Source organism: Astatotilapia calliptera, chromosome 12 (genome assembly GCF_964374335.1).
Source record: "Astatotilapia calliptera chromosome 12, fAstCal68.1, whole genome shotgun sequence".
Classification (NCBI taxonomy): Eukaryota; Metazoa; Chordata; class Actinopteri; order Cichliformes; family Cichlidae; genus Astatotilapia; species Astatotilapia calliptera.
This window is the reverse complement of record NC_137433.1, coordinates 21,284,861-21,303,890: the sequence shown is the minus strand read 5'-3', so window position 1 is coordinate 21,303,890 and position 19,030 is coordinate 21,284,861. Positions and strand designations below refer to the sequence as shown.

The 19,030-nt window shown below is 41.4% G+C and overlaps 1 protein-coding gene across 1 annotated transcript; it reads right to left on the bottom strand.

Annotated features, from left to right (window-relative positions):
- Positions 1 to 25: 25 nt before the first annotated feature.
- On the bottom strand, positions 26 to 18,593 carry limk2 (LIM domain kinase 2). The gene is made up of 16 exons (XM_026187588.2): positions 18,313 to 18,593; positions 17,960 to 18,050; positions 10,861 to 10,996; positions 7,345 to 7,454; positions 6,036 to 6,221; positions 5,656 to 5,761; positions 4,325 to 4,539; positions 4,032 to 4,218; positions 3,865 to 3,951; positions 3,439 to 3,570; positions 2,890 to 2,946; positions 2,469 to 2,534; positions 2,207 to 2,378; positions 2,061 to 2,116; positions 1,709 to 1,866; positions 26 to 1,333 (listed from the first exon to the last, which is right to left on the bottom strand). The coding sequence occupies exons 1-16, from the start codon at positions 18,326 to 18,328 to the stop codon at positions 1,120 to 1,122; spliced, it is 1,989 nt and encodes a 662-aa protein (XP_026043373.1). The 5' UTR covers positions 18,329 to 18,593; the 3' UTR covers positions 26 to 1,119.
- Between the last annotated feature and the right edge of the window lie 437 nt (positions 18,594 to 19,030).

Below are 19,030 nucleotides of genomic sequence, written 5' to 3'. Positions count from 1 at the left end.
ACCTGAATAATGACAATTAAAAATGCAACTTTCAGAAGGTTTATTTATGAAACACTACATTAATATAAATAATAGTGGTTACAGCTGGTTGTCAGTACCCTGAATGATGATAGCAAAAAAGGCCAAAATGTCATTCGCTGACGAAATGTCTAAAATATACAAATCTAGAAGTCCCATTAAAAAAAGAAGAAAAAAAACAAGACGTCAAATTAGTGCTACAATATGTACATACTTATATACAGTGGAGAAAATATCCAGTCCTGTACAAAGGCAGTTCTTTTCTTTTTCCAAACAGTCAGCTCTTGCATGATTATGTCCGACAATCATTATTAACAGTCCTAAACTGCAAAAGAGCTTTTGTCCCGTTTTTTTCCCCCCCGACAGAAATAAAACATCTGCACGGTGTTCGTTCCACATTTTGGTAAAATAATTAAAATAATTAAGCTAGAAAGTACACAGATCCATGATCAAAAATGAGATGAGTGATGCTTGGAATAAACATAATCTGAACATTTCTTTGCCATCATGTGTGAATTCTCAGCAGCAACGGTGTGTTTTGCTTTCTTTGCTGCCCAAGGTCACACCTATTTTTTTTTGTGTGTCCTGCCCTGTTTATTTGAACATGCCAATGAGCTAGACTGTCAAGGATCTTTGTTTTCTTTGCCGCTGAAGTGAAGTGACTCCTCTGTTGGGCAAGGACCGATCTGTGCATTCCACACACAGCAACAACAACTCCAGAGCCAAAAGAAACCCGACAGAAAATAAAACTGTTGTCACGTGGGAGCATAAAGTCCTCCGCCTTAGAAAGAAAGAGTCTTTCCCTCTGCCAAGGAGGACGTTTTTCTTTTGTCTTTATACAGAGTGAACAATCTTCTTTGTAATGAGTGGCACAGGAGGAATTAGTAAACACTTGTAATTCTGAAATGTTTTTGCACTATCTTTGCAGTTCACTGGTATTCACAGGGTTAAAGTCCCAAAAACACAGATTGATCCAGCTACCTCAGGTTATCCAGTTTTAATACGGCTCGGGTTCAATACAACTTTCCTCTTTTTACACATCCACAGTGCAGCAGGTCAGAGGTGTCACTAAAGTAAATACAGACAGAACAGGCAGAAGTCCTAGGTGCCATTGTCTGTCGTGCTCGAGCAATCTGGAGAGGCTGCAACTGGGGTTAACGACTGATCGGAGCTCTGGTTTGGAGAGCCGTCTTTAGGCCAATAAAGTCGACTCAGGCTCTGATGCAGTTCATCCAGTTCGGCTGGCAGGGGGATTCCCAGCTCCTGATTGAGGGACAGAGCTGCAAACCAGTCCTCAAGCTTCTGAAAAGGTGGACTGAGGAATAAAAAAAGGGAGAAAAAGGAATGGTCAACGAGGGCACAGAGAGGGGTTTGAGGCTAAAACCAGACTGACAAGGTTGAGAGAAAACATGAGGAAGCAATCTGGTAGCAGAGGCGTGTCTCTCAGCGAGCAGGTTGAGATGGCATCTGAAAGGGTTTTTGTTTCACTCCTCCTCCTACAACCAGTTTCATTAAAAGGCCGCATACCGTCTCGAGTGAAGGCAGATACAATTCTCATATGGCCACATCTCTTGACTCTTTCAGGTTATTAAGAACTTTACCTTACCGGTCAGCAACTCTGCAGAACATTAACTTTTCATAACAAGTTAAATGAAATCTGTAATACATTAAAACAAAAGCTGTGGCTCACCGGTTGTCTGGTGTGAGGTCACAGCAGGCTACAGCCAAAGGAAAGAAGGCTGGTGTGCAGTCTTCAGGGAGAAACTTCTCCACAAACTTGCCAACATTTAGGCCAAAGTCCAAAGTCCTGGGGAGGCACTCAGGGTCCGCGTAGACTTGTCCAATGATCTGAATCACAGTAAGGAGGATAAACAGTAGGCAGTCAATTAAACAGATAGTGATGTGCATACAATGCTTTCACACATAAATGCATCAGTGCTTACTTTGAAAGGCTTAATTGCATGCAAGGTCTGTCATCTAACCCCAAAATGTGCTCGTTAAGCCATTATTTTGAGTAAACTGAGTAAAAATCAGCGTCTTACCTCGCAGAGAACAATTCCAAAGGAGAAAATGTCCACCTTCTCATCGTAACGTTTACCTGAAATAACAGATAAATAAATGTAATTACAAAATGGGTACAAATTAAGCTCTCATTCCTGTTTTTTCCCCCTTTTTAATGTCCACTCACCATTTAGCATCTCTGGAGCCATCCAGTAAGGATTCCCCACAACGGTGTACCGCTTCTTTCGATCAATCCGTCTATAACGCTTCTTATTGGTAGGTTTTTCAGGTGGAGGTTTAACTTTCTCTTCTACTACGAGTCGGGACAGTCCGAAATCAGCAACGACTACAGTGTTGTCCTGTTGAATGATTACAAGCGAGGCTTCTCTAGTTACCCAGGATAGGAGAGAACAGGGTTTATAATGCCAAGAAGATGAAATGCCACCTACCAGTTTAACCAGACAGTTGTGAGTATTTAGGTCTCTGTGGATGATGCTCATTGAGTGGAGGTAGGCCTAAAAACAAAAGGGGGAAAGTCATGTCAAGTAAGCACAGAGAATCCAAAGTAAATCCAAAAATAAATTATTCATTTGCTTAAATCTTCTAAACGCGGATTTCATCAGATCTTTACAAGATGAATAAAAGGGTTGCACTTTGTCACAGCATGCGGTTGATCTACAGCTATGTTAAGCATTTTGTTACACAGTAGCTTAATGGTTATAGTTTTTCAACTTCATTTTTTCTTTGAATTCATTAGTTTCATTTTCCGGCTCATTTGTGGCACTTAATATCTAATAGATGTGGTTGTTTGAACACATACAGTCAGGTGACAGTAGCAGCTAGTAAGCTCTTTGCAGGAGGCCAACTCACCATGCCAGAAGCGATACCCTTTGCAAAGCTCACCCTCTGCTCCCATGGAAACGGGTCCTGTTAGTCAGGAAAAAGAAAAAGCAATGAGACAAACAGAAGCTCTCTGAGAGACCATAACAGCGTTAAATATAATGATTTTACACCAAGTAGGAGACAGCTATGTTAAATGAAATTAGACCTTTATGAAATAAACTAAATCTAAAATAGTCCTCCCCCACATGCTTTAAGCCTCATTAGGGACAAAGCACCCTCACTCTCCTCAGTGGGGCGTGTGCTGAATAGGCATTGGCAGTGGGGGGGGGGGGGGGGGGGGGGGGGGGGGAGCGGAGCGCGACTTCTCCAAGTTTCACCTGAGAACACTTTCTATAACTTTTCTCACTCCACGTGCCGGTCAGTTGATACGCAACCCAGCCAATTATAGAGTCCAGAGCCCTGTATCAGTGCAGAGTTTACTCCAGGTCACCACCCTCCCTCCCCTCCCTACATAACTCCTGGCACTGTTTTTCTGCTTCACTATGGGTGAGGAGTGTTTCAGCTTTTTAGACTCACCATGTCTCTGATGAAATCCTTCAGCGTGCCGCCCTCAATAAACTCAGTAATCAAATTGAGCCTTTTGTCTTTGTATAGCACGCCGATAAACTTCAGAACGTGGGGATGGTCAAGGCTTCGCATTACTTTGACCTGAAGATTAAACGTGTGACAGAAAAAAAAAAAGAAAAAAGCTCCAGATTATTATAAGCAGATGATCCCAAATTGATTTACACCAGAGTCTGTGGGATAAAAAGCACTGAATAAAATACAAGTCAAGCTAATGCGTTTCCACAAGACACTGGCAACAACAACAAATACAAAGAGTTAACTACTGGGTCATGTGCCGTGCCTTTAGTGGTGTGTATTAATAAACAGCTCCATACAGAGACAGTGGACTCTGCTTTCTCAGTGACTAATCAGAGGCTCCTGCTGCAGATTACCAACCTCTTTAAGGAACGTTTTCTGGGTCTCCTCATCACACCGGATCAGCTCCTTCATCACCATCACCTCGCCTGTGGCTTTATGAGTCACCTGCGACAGAAGGAACACATGAATTACATGAAGTTCACAAAACTTGCTCGATGGCAGGAGTAAAAGAGTAAAGGACCCACCTTGATCGCCTGTCCAAAAAATCCTTTTCCTAAGACCTCTCCGTGTAGGAGGTCACATGGCCGAAAAATGCGGTGAGAGCAGCTAGCGGAGGATCTCAAGGACTCCGAGCGCCCGATGTCTCGTGTAATAAATGGATGGTCTTTAGGAGAAGTTGGTCCCGGTGACTTGCATATACTGTTACTGCGCCTGAAACACAACATAGCTCATTAATGATAACTCGCATCCCTGATCTCTTCTTCATTACAGAGTCCAAAATATGGAAGTTGCATGCTTTTTGGTTGTTGTAACATACCTTAAAGACCTCCTTTTCAGTGTGCCATCGTCAACCACATCTGTCCTCTCCAGCACCGTGTCAGATGGTGAGGACATGCGCATGCGGGAGGTGGCTGGGACTCCTAGCCGGTTCCCTGGTGATTCCAGCCTTAGCCGGTCCAAACGATGCCTGACTGGGTCATACTCTATTAGAAGGTGTAGCGTGTGACTGGTACGGTGAATAAGATCATCCACCTGGTTAGAAAAAAAAGATTATACATATATATATTTATTAACTAGGGTTAATGGATTTTCCACAATTACACTATTTTCAGGCTTTTTAACAACAAATCCCACAATTACTTCCTGTAAACTATCATCCTTCACCCTTAGGATGATTTGATGGCAATGTAATAAAACTTCCTAAACAACACTGCAAAAATAAATAAATACCAGTATAATTTATAACTATATTCAAAACTGATGCTTAAAAGCATCGGTCAAAGAGCCCTGGTTCAACGTCAATTCTTTAAGTCTGGTATTTGCTTATCCAAATGACAACTGATGGTGAAATCTGAGGTGCAGTCATAGTTTTTGTACTGGCTCAGCCTGTGTGACGCAAGTCCAGCGCTGTAGGTGGTAACACTCCCACCACATAAATTGCAGGACATGTGACATGCATGCTGACAGCAGTGACCAAGTTACTGTGATCAGAGTGTCTAGATATGCTTACGTTTAAAGGGAACAACCATCCCAGTGTTGAGCACCATGTGCTTTGTTCGAGGAAGAAGGAAACTAAAAGCCCAGTTCATGCAATGTTATAATAGTGTCTCTGTTCACCCTTTGACACAGCAGAGTCTGACAGGTAAAGATGACCAGCTAATGGTACGAGTAAAGTAAGAAGCTAAATCAAGTTCTGTGAGTTAGTCTTCATTCAACAGCAGCAAACTATTCATAAGCTCATGATGATGTCACTTACTTCATGTTGTTGCCCAACATGAGTTTCCTTTTATTGCGCATTTCTTTTCATTAATGCATTATTTTATTTTTCAGGTGAAATTCTGTTCTGATATTTTCGTTATCTTTAACATAACAAAAATATTAAAAAGGAACCAACCAGTCGAACACAAAAACGCTGAGATCGTGGGAATGAGCCTATAAGTGCAGTCATTACACACCTTTGTCTCCCAGCTTATGTAAAACGATCGAGGAATGGGAAGAATGTCAAAAATCAAATGTGCAGCGATTGTATAACAACATTGCTATGCGAAAGTGCACTCAAGGAATTGCATTAACGATGAAACTAATCGGCTTTGGCTGAATGACTTCACTTATGACTCCATAAGTATCAGAGATAATATGTAAGCCCACCTCCTGCTCCATCAATGTCGCCACAGGAAGGCCATTGATCTCCAGAATCCTGTCTCCAACATGGATGGCATTTCGAACCTCTGGACTAATAAGCATTCCTCTGACCCTGAAAAACAGCAGCAGCATGAGTAAGTGAGGACTATGAAATAAATGTGCTGGTTTAAAAACAGCCGGTCCTGTCTGCCCACCAGGACACCAGGACTCGAGAAACTCCCATATATTATTAATCTGTCAATAAGTACTTTTTTTTTCAGTGGCTTATTTACACACACCTGCTATTTAGTCAACCTATAATCAACGTTACGTAAAGCATTACTCATGCTGTTCCCACAGAGCCTCGAGGACAGGCATGGAGTCAGACATCACGAGGTCCCACTTACTCTTTGACCTGAACACTCGCTGAGCCATTGACATCCCTCAGCACTGACACAGAGAGGCCTCTCTTCCCATTGGCTGCAGAAGGCATCGAGATGAGGGTCACCGTGTGGGGCAGGGAGTCCAGGACCGAGTCGTACGAGCGTTTTTCCAACATGGGTGTGAGAACCTCCTGCTTGTAGCACTTTCCGCTGTTCACACCAGGAGAATGCAGAAGCACATTTTATTAAAGTTTGGTTCAGAGGGCACAGAGTAACAGGAAGTCATGCAGAAGTGACCAACTAATCGTGAGCAAACATACTTGAGGGTGAACATTAACTTTTTAAGACATTCCTGGCATTGGCCAGTACAATTAAATGTAAGACGTTCTAGAAAAAGAGGGGACAAGGATTTTTAATTAAAGGACTATAAAACTGAATCGCAGCAGAAGAACCACATGAAATGTCCAGGGTTGAAAAACACATAAGATCAAGTTTCGTTTAGACCAACCAAGTGTTGCAACCTAAAGTAAAATCTAATCTTTGCTCAACAGCTTTTTGCTTTACTATCAATATTGCACCAATTTAATATCAGTGCCATAGAGTTACAGAAACAAGCTTTGGTGTATCGGCTGCTTTATCCATTTTTGCGATAACTCACTGGATATAAAAATTCAAACACTGCATTCTGGGTAAATTTTTAAGTCTTATATCATCATGTGGGACAGGCAGCTGACCAAAAAAAAAGGTACAGTATATGACTCCAAGCTGTGACTACTCCTGGATCAAAGCAATTTTCCAATATAGTCAAGTTTTAACACTCGTGAGTGTAGCTTATGGCTGTTAAATAGAAGTTTAGATATGGCACACTGATGAAACCGCATCAGGCATGAGTGAAGTTATGCTGTGGTTTTTCTTAGATTTATAGTGTACATATTATTTTATGTACACTAATTACCCATGTGTAAACAATAAAATACCCATTATCTATATCTATGTATCTGAGTGCTTAGGAATGCTGGGAAAATGATTGTTAATTAAAAAACTTAAAATACTCTAAACATGAAGGTAAAAATATATCTGGCTTCACTAAATACTCTAAAGACACTGCATGAAAAAAATAAAAACAGTTTACTCTGGTGGCGTTAGCTGGAAGCACTTGGCTAATTTTTCATGGGACGGCTGTCGGAGTGGTGTATAAATGAGTTTACAACCTTTACTTATAGACTATGAAAATCAGCCTACATACCAAGACACGTATGTTAAGGCCCTACAATTGCTGCTCTAAGCAGTTCTCAACAAACAGCTTTAAAGAAATCCAGTGCAGGTGACTTACCAATACAGTTTTGACCTCTCGACTAAAGCGTAGGTGTCCCGGTCTTCAATGACCACCTTGCAGCTCAAGCAAACAAAACACTCAGGATGGTACTTATGTTCTCCAGCCACCTGGAAGCAGAAATAAACGGGCTAGTTCTCCATTCAGAAGTAACGCGACGAGCCTGCTGTCTTGTTCTGTTGTGCTTTGGTGGTGAGCTGTGAGCTGCGTGTTGTTTTCTGCCCTCCTCCCTCCCACCGTGAGCGGTGACATAGCCGTAACACCTGCTTCACTCTCAGCCTGTCTGGAATCTGCTATGACATCACCCTCTGGGGATCTGACACACTCGTCTTACTGGCTTTCTCCCTTTCAATGGTCTGAAACTTTCAGCTGCTTCTCACCGACACTGCCTGAGTATCAGTCATCGATTTCCCTTTCTGACATGCATGCAGGACTTCAGTTTCATCACACCGTTTTCATCCCTTTCATGCAAGATGAGATCATGTCTACCCTTTGCAAACAAGTAAAATGTTGATTTCAGGACTATTTATGTAATTAAATAGGCAATAGACAAAGTTTTGGTTTTAACTTGTGATGAAATACAAGTCGATTGCACAAAAATGCCTGGGCTTAAAGTGTTTGCCTAGCAATCTTGCACACATTGGACAGTTTTGTCTACAACCAGGTACAAAAATGAAGGCTTGATTGTGAAACCAAAACAGGAAGAGGATGGCGCTCTTGTTTTCCCGCTAGTTGAAATAGTGGACCTGGGAACAATGGGAGTAAGTGCTGAAACTGTACCCAACAAGAAAAAACAGGAGGAGGCGGCGAGGAGGATAAAGTGAAAGCGATTGAAAGTTAATGGGGGGGGGGGGGGGAATCAGTGGGACTTGAGAGGGTTTAAAGATTACATTCACCTGGTATTGTTAGACCAGACCGCCAATTATCAAAACCTGCCCAATACAGCCATGTGTTTCAGGCCCCGTCCACATGTGGATGGGTATTTTGTTTTATGCATTTTGGCCTTAAAACGGTCGTTGTGAATGGACTAAGTCACTGAAAAAGGAGAATTTAAAAAAAATCTTCCAGGATAAAGATTTAGAGAAACTGATTTTCTGTGTTTACAAGTGGACAATAAAAGGAACCTCAGAACCGTGCACCTTTAACTCCTTTTTTCTGCCATCAGCCTGTGTCCCGCGTTCTTATTTGTCACTTCTGATTGGAGAACATTTCTAGAAATTTAGGGTTATATCATCATCTCTTGTTTCGACATGCTCCTGATGTGGCCTCTTTGTGTGGACAGATTTTTCAAAACAGTGCTAGAATGGACGGGATTTTAGATTTCAATATTAATGCTTTCAAGCTGTGAGCAGAGCTTGGTAGCGGTGGGGGTACTCCTAGTGCTGGCCCCAAGCCCGGATAAATGGAGAGAGTTGCGTCAGGAATGGTATACGGCATAAAATGTTTGCCAGATCAAACATATCGGACCCTGCCAGGGCTTGGTTTAACTATGGATGTAATGAAGGTGGCCATGCAGAGGGTTGGTGTGACAGAGGAAGATAATCTGCCATGGTGACCTTTAAAGGGAGCACCAGCAGAAGAGCAGCAACTCTGATTTTCTCACCGTTTTGGAATAGAAAAAATAAATCAAAAGCTTTGATATTTGTTTGTCTTTGATGCAAACAAAAGTCCTAAAACTATGGATTAGTTATCTCAGCTATTTGCAATAAGCACATGGGGAGTTGCTCAGTATTTTTCCCACATTATTGCCACAGCTCTGAGTCAGAAACTTCGTGCTGTGAAAGGATTCCCTGCTGCTGCAGAGAGATTAAAGTGATGTCAGCCAAATCATTGTGACATATCAGGAGTCTGTCAGTACCTCCCTGCCTTTAAGCCAGGAACAGAAAATCCACCAGTGACTAAGAGCAGCCACAAACCTGCCTGAGGCTCAGACAGCAGTGTGGAGCAGTAAAAACTTGGCAAAGCCAGATCAAAGTGAGGGACAATTAACGGTGACCCCGCTGTGGGCAGAAAAATATGGCAGTGGAAAACAAAAGCGGGATTGCATAAACTGATCATAAACACGGTGCTCTGAATTCCAAAAACATCTCCAAAGAATCAATGAACTAACAATCAGCTGGACCAGGACAGAAACAATAGTGTTCTGGACTTGAATACTTAACAAGCAGCAGCGCTGCATGACCCTCCTCCGCTGATGGACCACAATGATTTTCTTTCTGGCTGAGAGGCTCCGGTGCCAGCTATGCCCTGCCAAAAACACTTGGCTTTGCTGGCTGATGAAGCAGAATGCCAGAACCAAATAGAGGACTCCATTATGTGTGTTGCTTGGTGGCAAAAAGAAAAACTTGAGCCTGGCTCCATGCTAGAGAAGTGACCCCATTTGTGGCCACCTCAGTTTTAGGTTTTTGATTTGTAGATATTAAAAAAAAAATCGATGCTGCCTGACATTTAGGTTAAATTTAATGGATGTCAGTTTCTTTACTTTAATAAAAAATATAAAGGCAAGTTGATCAATTACATTTTCTCTTTGTGGAGAAACAAACCCCAAAAAGCAGGCGCATTTGTTCTTTATACCATCAGTACGGATCATAATGTGAGTGGCAGAGTGTGGCATGCATTAACAGAGAACTGTGGAGAAGTTCTGCACTGAGAGGGAACATAATGGGGCCTCAAGGGGGGGAAAGTAATTCACAAGTAAAGTCTAGACCGCATTCTGCAAAGTCCAGCAGCAGCCCATGTGAAGTATCACTCATCTGTAAATGTAATAACTGCCACAAAAAAACACTGCCCCCTGCCTTTTAACGCACGTTAATCTGGAGCAGTAAGCAGAAACAGGAACAGAGCGTACTAACATGGTCTGTGGGCTTTCTGGCATTATTTAAGTAGGCAGGGAAAAGGTTGGCAACTGGTGTTATAAGATCATGGCAAGACAGACGCTGAAAGCCAGGCAATCACATGCAAACAGCAGTGGTCAAACAGTCAGTGTTGAGAGTCTCCAAAAGAAAAAACAAAACGTACCAGACGCGCAAAGAGCAAAAAAACCGATCTGGCGGGTTGTAATTCTCATTCTACACCAGAGTATGGATAACTCTGTTATGTTCAAGTCTTTAACACAAGAGGGCTGAGTGCCAGGCCAGGTCAGCGTGTCATGTAAGCATTAAAAGAAGCCCAGCCAATGTTGTGTAAAAACTTCTATTGGATTTACAAGACACAACCCCCTCCCAAAAAAAAAACATGCAACCTGATCGCACCTTTAATTGCATCCTGACTGCCTGAGATGTGCATCTATTTCACATACCACACCCGAGCTTACATGTGCTGTCTCAGCCAAAAGCAACTAACAATGTTATCTAAATGTTTTTACAGGCCATAGAGTGCTTGGAGATGTAAAATTAGTGGAGTCTGGGCTGATTAGGTGTTGGCTCAGATTCCAGTGTCTTTGAGCGACAGCTTAAAAAAAGAAAAACAAAAGACCCTCCATACAATGGAGTAAAAGAATGAAAGCAGCAGACTTACCATCGCAGGTCCAGTCATGAGCAGAGAGCAACCATGACAGAGCTCTCCAAACTTTTCCCAGTAGTGATTGCGACAGTACAGCTTGCCGTCCTTCTCATAGTACCAGTTAGTCAGGTGGTCACAGCACACAGAACATCTAAGGAGACAGAAAAAAACCAACACTCAGGGTTACGGAGGCAGAACAAAAGATTTCAGAATGGATTTTGAAATGTGAAGCAGATGTCTATGATGACATGAAGGCGCTCAGAGTCTCAAAAGCCTGTTTGACTGCATGGATGTTGGATGTACAACACATATGAGACAGCAGGGGAAAAGCCAGCCAAAGATGCTGATAGAGAATACTGACTGTGCACAAAAGCAGCCAAGCATTTAGATTTTCCAATATTTCTAATGTTTCTTATCTTAACTTCAGCATCCGCAATATCTCTTAAAAAAAAAAAAAGTGTGTTTTTTGAACAGTTTCTCATGCACAACGTAGGAAACAAACCAAAAAAACAAAATCCAAACTGCCCTAAATTCTCATCCAGTAAACCACCTGTGAGGTCAGGGCAGCCACACATACCTAGGGGTGCAGCGTGGGCAGTCAGCCAGTGAAATCTGCCTCCTCAATGATGCTGCTGACTTTAAAACCTTTACTCTGTGGTGATAACGCCATGTGGACAGTTTCTTGCAAAAATATTGACGTTTTTAATCAGAAGTTTAATCAGTTGCAAACGTGCTACAAGTGACTTTGATGTCTACAAGTTAAAAATGAATCAAAAATAAGCAAACACGGATAAATAAAATCGGTTTTGCTTGTTAATCTAGCAGTTTTTAAAATTTCAAGAAACATAAAGAATGAAAACTTTGGACTTTTGTTTGTACGTGCTGCGTCCTGTGAAACGTCCATTAACTCTGTTGCACTTGGCAGACCCTCCTCACTCTGCCTTTGTAATCAAGGGTCAACGTCTGGAACTGAAAAATTCAGCGAATGCAGAAGTAGCAAAAACTGCAACTCCTCAAGTAGCCAAAAAGGGTGACAAAAACTTCACAGCTTTGAAAATCATATTGGGGCTGAACTTTCTATAACTCATCCATGGATATAATTCAGTTATCTGTTATCAGCATCATCTAGACCTTCGAAATCAGAATCAGAATATTTTATTAATCCCTGAGGAAATTATGTGGTCATTGGATTGAACCTCTTCATTGTGTGTGTGCTATTGGAGCTTTTTAAATGGATTATCTGACTAATGATATGGCTTGCTGCGTGCTCGCTGGCTCATTCTAGAAGCTTGTGCTCCTGCTTGGCGAGTAAGATTACATTAATCCACTGCTTAGAACTAATAAGCTGATAGGTGTGTCTGTGTTGCACCCACACAATTTATAAATGCAGCATGTGAACCACGTTTGCTGAATCGCACTCCACCCTTCAACTGTATAAAGGTAACAGCTGGCTTAAAAAAACAAAACAAACAAAAACATGGCTACAGCTTAGCTTCAAAATGTGGAGTCCAAAAACGAAGGGTGACACCACAGTGCCATATCTGTGTTTTATACCATTTATACTTGGTGATGTACCAAAAAATATTAACGAATCTCAGTGTAATTTTTGATTTATCAATGAATGTCTCAAGAATATGGAACTTTTTTTTCAAGAACTGTCTTTAAAATAAAATAAATGAGTAAAAGCATCACACGAGAAAAGCTGTAACAAAAATTCTGATCGCTTTGCCAATTGTCAATTCCACACATATAACATGCCTTGTTTTACAAGGTGTACAACAGTACGAATACCTTGTCGCTGAAATGCCCTGGGGCTTGCACTGTTAGAGAGGCAGGGATCACAAAAGTAACTAACTAAATAAAAATGCTCCACTTTTGAAGAAGCAGATGTTGGATTTGGGAGAACTTTTCTTACTTGATGACTGCGCAGTGCCTTTATAGCTGCCAAGTCCTTATTCAGTGCTTAATGGGATTCAGGACAACAACCTATAAGCAGGCTCAAGATAAGACTCTACAGAGGCAAAGTCCTCAAATTATCCAGTTGGGCTATAATACAGCTTTTGATTACAGTTCATTTTCTTAAGTAGGTCATATTAAATACTAACAAGTCATGCCGTTAGCCACATTAGCTCAGAAACCCATCCTGGGGTTTAGGATTTCTGAGTGTCTCTCATTGTACTTCTCTTCCTTCAACAGTCTAACAAAGCGTGATAGTAAAAGCTAGCACTACCATTATAAATAGTGCCAACTGCTGCTCCTGTTAAATGACTAGCTGCTAATCGAAACTGATATTTGGCAGAGGTAAGAGGACGTTAATGCCTGAGACTGAGACAAAGTGTTCAGAGTGAAGAATGCTGAAGTTACCAGCAGACTGGGAAGCACCTGCAGGCACTGAGCGTTCCTTGAACAAGCTGCACTGGTTATGCAAAAATGATGGCAGCAGATTTAACTGCCAGGGCCCGAACCAGGATGAGCCACTTTATGAGAGATCGGATTACTGAAGCCTCTGGAGCCACTTTTGCCCGACTTTGCAAATGATTCCTCAAGCTTTTTTTTTCCCCCTCTCCACCTTGGTTACACATTCACCTGAAGAAGAATCCTGATGTATTGGTGATGACATGTAGACAAATGAGTCACAGTGAAAAAGAGACGTCAGGACAGTCGACTATTTGGACTTGAACAGGAAAGAAAAAGCTGTTCACTGCATTGATTTCTCTCGAACTTATGCACAAAACTAACAGCAGATGTGAGATAATATACTGGCTGCGTAGAGGAACGGCTATAATATTAAACAGTCAACTACTTTCAGTTTAGAGTGGTTCCCAGCATGATTATTTTGCCAGTTACTGTAGATGAAAAGCATCAGATTCTCGATGAAGACAAAAACATTATTTTAAATGCTTATCGTACGCATTTTTATTCTTTTGGTGCTGGCTCCAGTCTTCAGCTGAGACCCGCGTATCACGTTGTTCTCTCCACTGTAGGTATAGTTCATCCAGGATTATTGACTTTGGCACAGACTCCAAATATTTCAGAGTTTTCTGGCATTACTTAAGAAGGAGCTGTCCTTTGGAGGAAAGACCACATGTTTGTGTCTGTGCTGCAGAGAGAAAAGTGGAGAATGAGGGAACAGCTGGCTCTGAGGCAGAGAGGACGTGACATGAAACAGATCCATATTTGTGTCAGGAAACAAACCTTTTTCCTCTGACATGAAAGCAACATAAAAGAAAAGGACACAAGATACAGCCTGGTGTATCACACTGTGCTGTGATGAGGAGGAACAGAGCAGAACAATTATCCTGAAGTCAAGATTGCATGAGTAACGCTTGCTAAGCTGCTGTGGTCACAACTGCACTAAAAGGCCAAACATCTGATGTCTGGGTGTGACACAATATTACACAAATTTGGCATTTTCATTAAATGATTAATAACGTTATCAAACATCATTAGGAGTGGGAGAAAATACAGATGCTGCATTATATTATTATTGACTCGTTTCTGCTGCAATACAATTACAGTGCCAACTTTTAAAATTTTGCCCGGTCTTAATGAGTCTCAGTTTCTGCCGCAGCATTCGGATGGTAGTCTGACACGAGGTTATTATAGTTAACTAAAACAAAACTAAAAACTACTAGAAGTGAAAAACATATTAGTTAACTTAAACTACTTAAATTGAAAAAAATATTCGGAAATGATTTTGCGAACTTGGAAAACTCACACAAAATAAAATCAAATAAAAGCCTCATTTTTAGAATTTGTTGCTTTGGTAAAAATGTTATTACTAGCTGCCTGATGGAGTCCGGCGTCTTCAGCTTTAAAAAGGTTGTGTGCTTTTGTTTTAGTACCTGTTCAGATTTCCCAAAAGGTTGCCCCTGACATATTACAATATACAACACACACAATAATAATTATAAATTCTTATTCTAAAATAATAAAAAAAAGAAAGTAAAAGTAAAGCTTTTTCCAGTGAAATAACGCACCATATCACAAAGCTGAAATCATCTCAAACTGGTCTCTTAAACATCACAATGAATTCATTGTACTCAAATGGCCTCCACAATCTCCAGATCTCACCCTGATAGAGCACCCTTGGGATGTGGTGGAACGGGAGAGTCACATCATGGATGTGCAGCTGAGAAATCTGCAGCAACAGCGTGATGCTATCACATCAGTGTGGATTATAATCTCTGAAGATGAATCTATGCCATGAAGACTTAAGGCAGTTATGAACACAAACGCAGGTCCAACCTATTACTGACAAGATGTAACTAATAAAGTGACTAAGTTAAAAATAAATAAATAGGCCACAATACACATTTGATTGTTGTAGCACTCAGACATTGCCATCAGCCTGAAACATTCAGTATTTGTCAAACTGTAGCACACAGACAAGTAATGTCAGCACAGCACCAACAACGACTGGAGGTATCAACACTCTCATTGTCCCTTCAATAGATACAATAGTTACAAAGAAGAAGAAAAAAAGGTGTATTTCTTCAAAAATACTGAATGTACAACATACTGTGTGTCTCGGTGGAGGAGAGAAAACAAACATACAAAGAAAAACTTGTTCTGAACAAAAAGCATTCATATACAAAATTGTATTGTACACTTTGTTCCTTTTACCATCTACATTAAGTAATGCAAGTAAGCTTATAAAAACACCTAAATTCCTCGTATACATGGTGCTGAATGGGCGTGTGCACTTAACTCAGGTGGTTACAGTCACGTTGGCTGCACAAACACTACACAGTAAACATTACTTGTTTCCTTAAATATCCATTGCCGTTGGAGTCCTTTGTTAAAGTGTGGCAGTAATGATAGAAATAGACACTGAGATGATCTTTTACATGTGGCCTTGAAAGCCTGACAAAGGTGTATTTCACTGTGTGCAACAGCATCAGCACCAACAAGTTCACCACAGCTCCTTTAAGTCCTCAAAGTTGTGAAATTGGGCCTCCATCAGACCCGTTTATACTGGACACACCCCACAACTGCTCGGCTGGAGTCAGATATGGAGAATTTGGAGGCCAAGTCAACACCTTCAACTTTTATTATGCCAATAGAGGACACAGCCATCAGGAGAAGTACTTGCAATGCTGCTTGTACCTAAGTAACCTCCACAAGAAGGACATAAGACTTTCCACATTTTCCAAAGCATCCTTTACAGCCTCCACTGGCTGGCCTGCTTCCAACAGCACATCCAGATGCAATGTCTTCACAGGTAGGCTAAATGAGGCGCAAACATCCACTCATCCACATCTTCTAAATAATGCTCGTGTGCACCCGGTGCTCTGTAAACGTGTACATAAGCAGAAGGCTTTTTGGGGGGGTTGTTTTCCTTGAAAGCAAAACAATTGTTGAATTTCACTGAATTTAAAGTCTATAATGTATAAGTACGAGGCAACACCAAAATGTAAATGAAGGCATAAAAGAAAAATAGTAGCGTTGTACAAATCTAGCTGTGGCTTCTATTTTTGGTTAAACAACTCTCCCCAGTATGGGAAAGACTATTTTTAACCATAGAAAAAATGCAATAAGATCTGCAGTTATGCAGGTGGAAAGCAGTGAACAAGATAGGAAATAGTTTTGTCTAAAAAAAGAAAAAAGAAAAAAAAAAAAGCCAACAACACAAAGGCTTCTGTAGTGTTTGAGACAGAGAGCTCACATCTCTGATTCGCCGTCTAGGAATGCAGAACGCTGCAGAGCTGAACGTGCCATTACCTATAGGCCTGAATAACACTGCCAGGTTTACTGGAACAAGAGTGACACCACCTCACAAGAATGTTACAGAAGGTGGAGGTATACGGAGGGCAGAGGGGCAGCATGTTGACAATAGAGAATGGGACCACCACAGGGTATCACATCTGCAAGGACATTTTTATTTTTGTTTGCTTAACGAGTTATGTCTTGCAAAGAATGTGAGCGACGATGGCATCAGCTTACAATGGTGCTTAGAAAAAAAACAAAACAAACACCCAAGAAAAATATTTCATATATGCAGAAACTTTAAAGAAGGGAAGTTATTAGACAAAGAAATGACCAGGAATTCCAAAAATGTGAAAAGGTATAAAAGAACAAAGGGAGGGAAAGCATCAAGGGTGAGTAACGCAGCTGCGTCAGGAACCTTGCTGCTGAGATAAATAGGCTTTGTGTGTTATTGAGAAGTGTGTGCTTTAAAAGAGTGAAATCAAAGGTTGTGCAAGGACACTGCCACATACATACTGGCTTAAGAGTCCCTTTTTTTCAGCTGTAAGATTCAGTCAACCTAGAAAATATTAAATGTGTTCTATTTTTAGTGCCAGAGGAACCCTGATCCACTCCCAAACACATTTTTGGGTGTACTTGTGTGTGCTAGGTGCGCCTTCTCAGTCAGAGATCGAGAGAGGGGAAAAAAAAACATTCACTAATGAGCAATATTTCACAGATTCAGTCAGCCAGCTTTGGCTGATCAGTTTTATAAAGTTAGTTAAATACAACCCAGCAAATGCAACTGCGATCCCGCAGTAAGCTGAAATACCGCGTGTCATTCCTGTTAAACAACCTGAGCTTCCTTATTTAACACGGAGGGAAAAAACAACAACCTTCAACTGATCTCCATGGGGAAAAACCCTCTGTGTGTTATATAATATTGGCATGTGCAGTATGTTGACATCAAACTGCAGGTTTACTGCTGCACACAAAAATATGGTCAGTGACCTGTACGAACCAGAGAGCTCACATCATCTCCACGGCGGCAATCATTAAGCTTAAGAGCAGAAGGGGCAAAGTTCTCCTGGGGAGGCGATCTGTCAGCTGGGACTGCCGAATGACATTCTACAGAGGACATTTTGTGCACAAAAACGATGGAGAACAGTTGAAAACAGACACGAGTCTGTGTTTAGGCGACAGAACAGAAAATTCTGGGATTATCCACAGGTCCATTTGTAAGTACATCCAAACAGAGTAAACTACAAACACACACACAAAATCAACCACACAAACAACTGTCTGTGTCAGCGCGAGCTAACACCTCCTTATACACAAACAGTCTCCAGCCATCGGAGTATGAGTGACAAAACTGTGCTCATGACAGTAATGAGGGTCCTTAAAATCAGGATCTGCAGCCACTTACTTGAAGCAGGCGTTGTGCCAAGTGTCCTGGAGGACTTTCATTTGAAACGAGTCTTGAATCTTTCCTCTACAGCCCACACAGTAACACTTATCTGCAAAGAAAGAAACGAGCCTCCCCTGTAAATAGGTGTAGCGCAGAAACCTCATGTGAAAATTGCAATACTGGTTTAACTGGGATCTGGATTTGAGCGAGCAAACAATCGCGCCGCTGCGCTCGGTCTCCAAAAAGCCCAGTTTTTAAAGGTAAAAACATTGCGTGAGCTGAGCGCTTCAGACAGAGAGATGGTGCTCTTTTACATCACTGCAATGTAGCATCACTTCAATGTAAAGGTACAGTGTGGAATACCACTTTACCTCCTGGTTCCTCCATCTACTCCGCGAGAGTGTCGTCGATATTCAGGTCCCTTTTTTTGTTTTTTCACTAACTCCTCATACTGAAGAGGAGAGTTGTCATGAGCCGCTTCACGCTTTCGTTCTTCCCCGTCCGAGATTCCCACCTCTAAACACAGCAGGAAGAAAACACAAACGCCTTTAATCCTCCACAGAGAGAGAGAGAAAGCAGTGAGCTGAGACCTCCTGGACGGAGCTGTTCTCTCGCCGCTGGCAGGATGACTGACGTAATGCAGTGCTCACATTCCTGTACGGAGAGCGGAAAGGCCAAACCTCCGCACCTGGAAGAAGGAGAAAACTGAGATTTGGCCCCAAACGCGAAAGGAAAAACAGTGGCGCCATCTACTGCCAATATCACCGCACTACACAACGATTTGCTATGTGGTTGCTAGGCTTTTGTGGATAGAAATGAAACGTTATTGTATGTTATTGTCGCGACATAAAAACGATGGGATGCTTTTAAAGTGTTGACGTCATAATATATTAAGGATAATATAATCATCAGATCTTATTGCATTCTTAAAGCAAAAGAGTAAGTACAGTACAATAAGACGCAAGACAAGTGTCTTTCCTGAAGTTCTACAGTTGTATCAAAGGATTTCTCTGTTTTAAAATTCCCATTTAATTATTTTAAAATTTTATAAAAGATAAATGACTGCTATATCATCAGTAATGGTTTGCT

Coding starts and splice junctions, on each gene's coding strand:
- limk2 (XM_026187588.2), bottom strand. Junction 6,222..7,344: donor GAGAGGTCAAAACTGTATTG/GTAAGTCACCTG, acceptor TGGTGTGAACAG/CGGAAAGTGCTACAAGCAGG. Junction 2,379..2,468: donor ACAACTGTCTGGTTAAACTG/GTAGGTGGCATT, acceptor ATCATTCAACAG/GACAACACTGTAGTCGTTGC.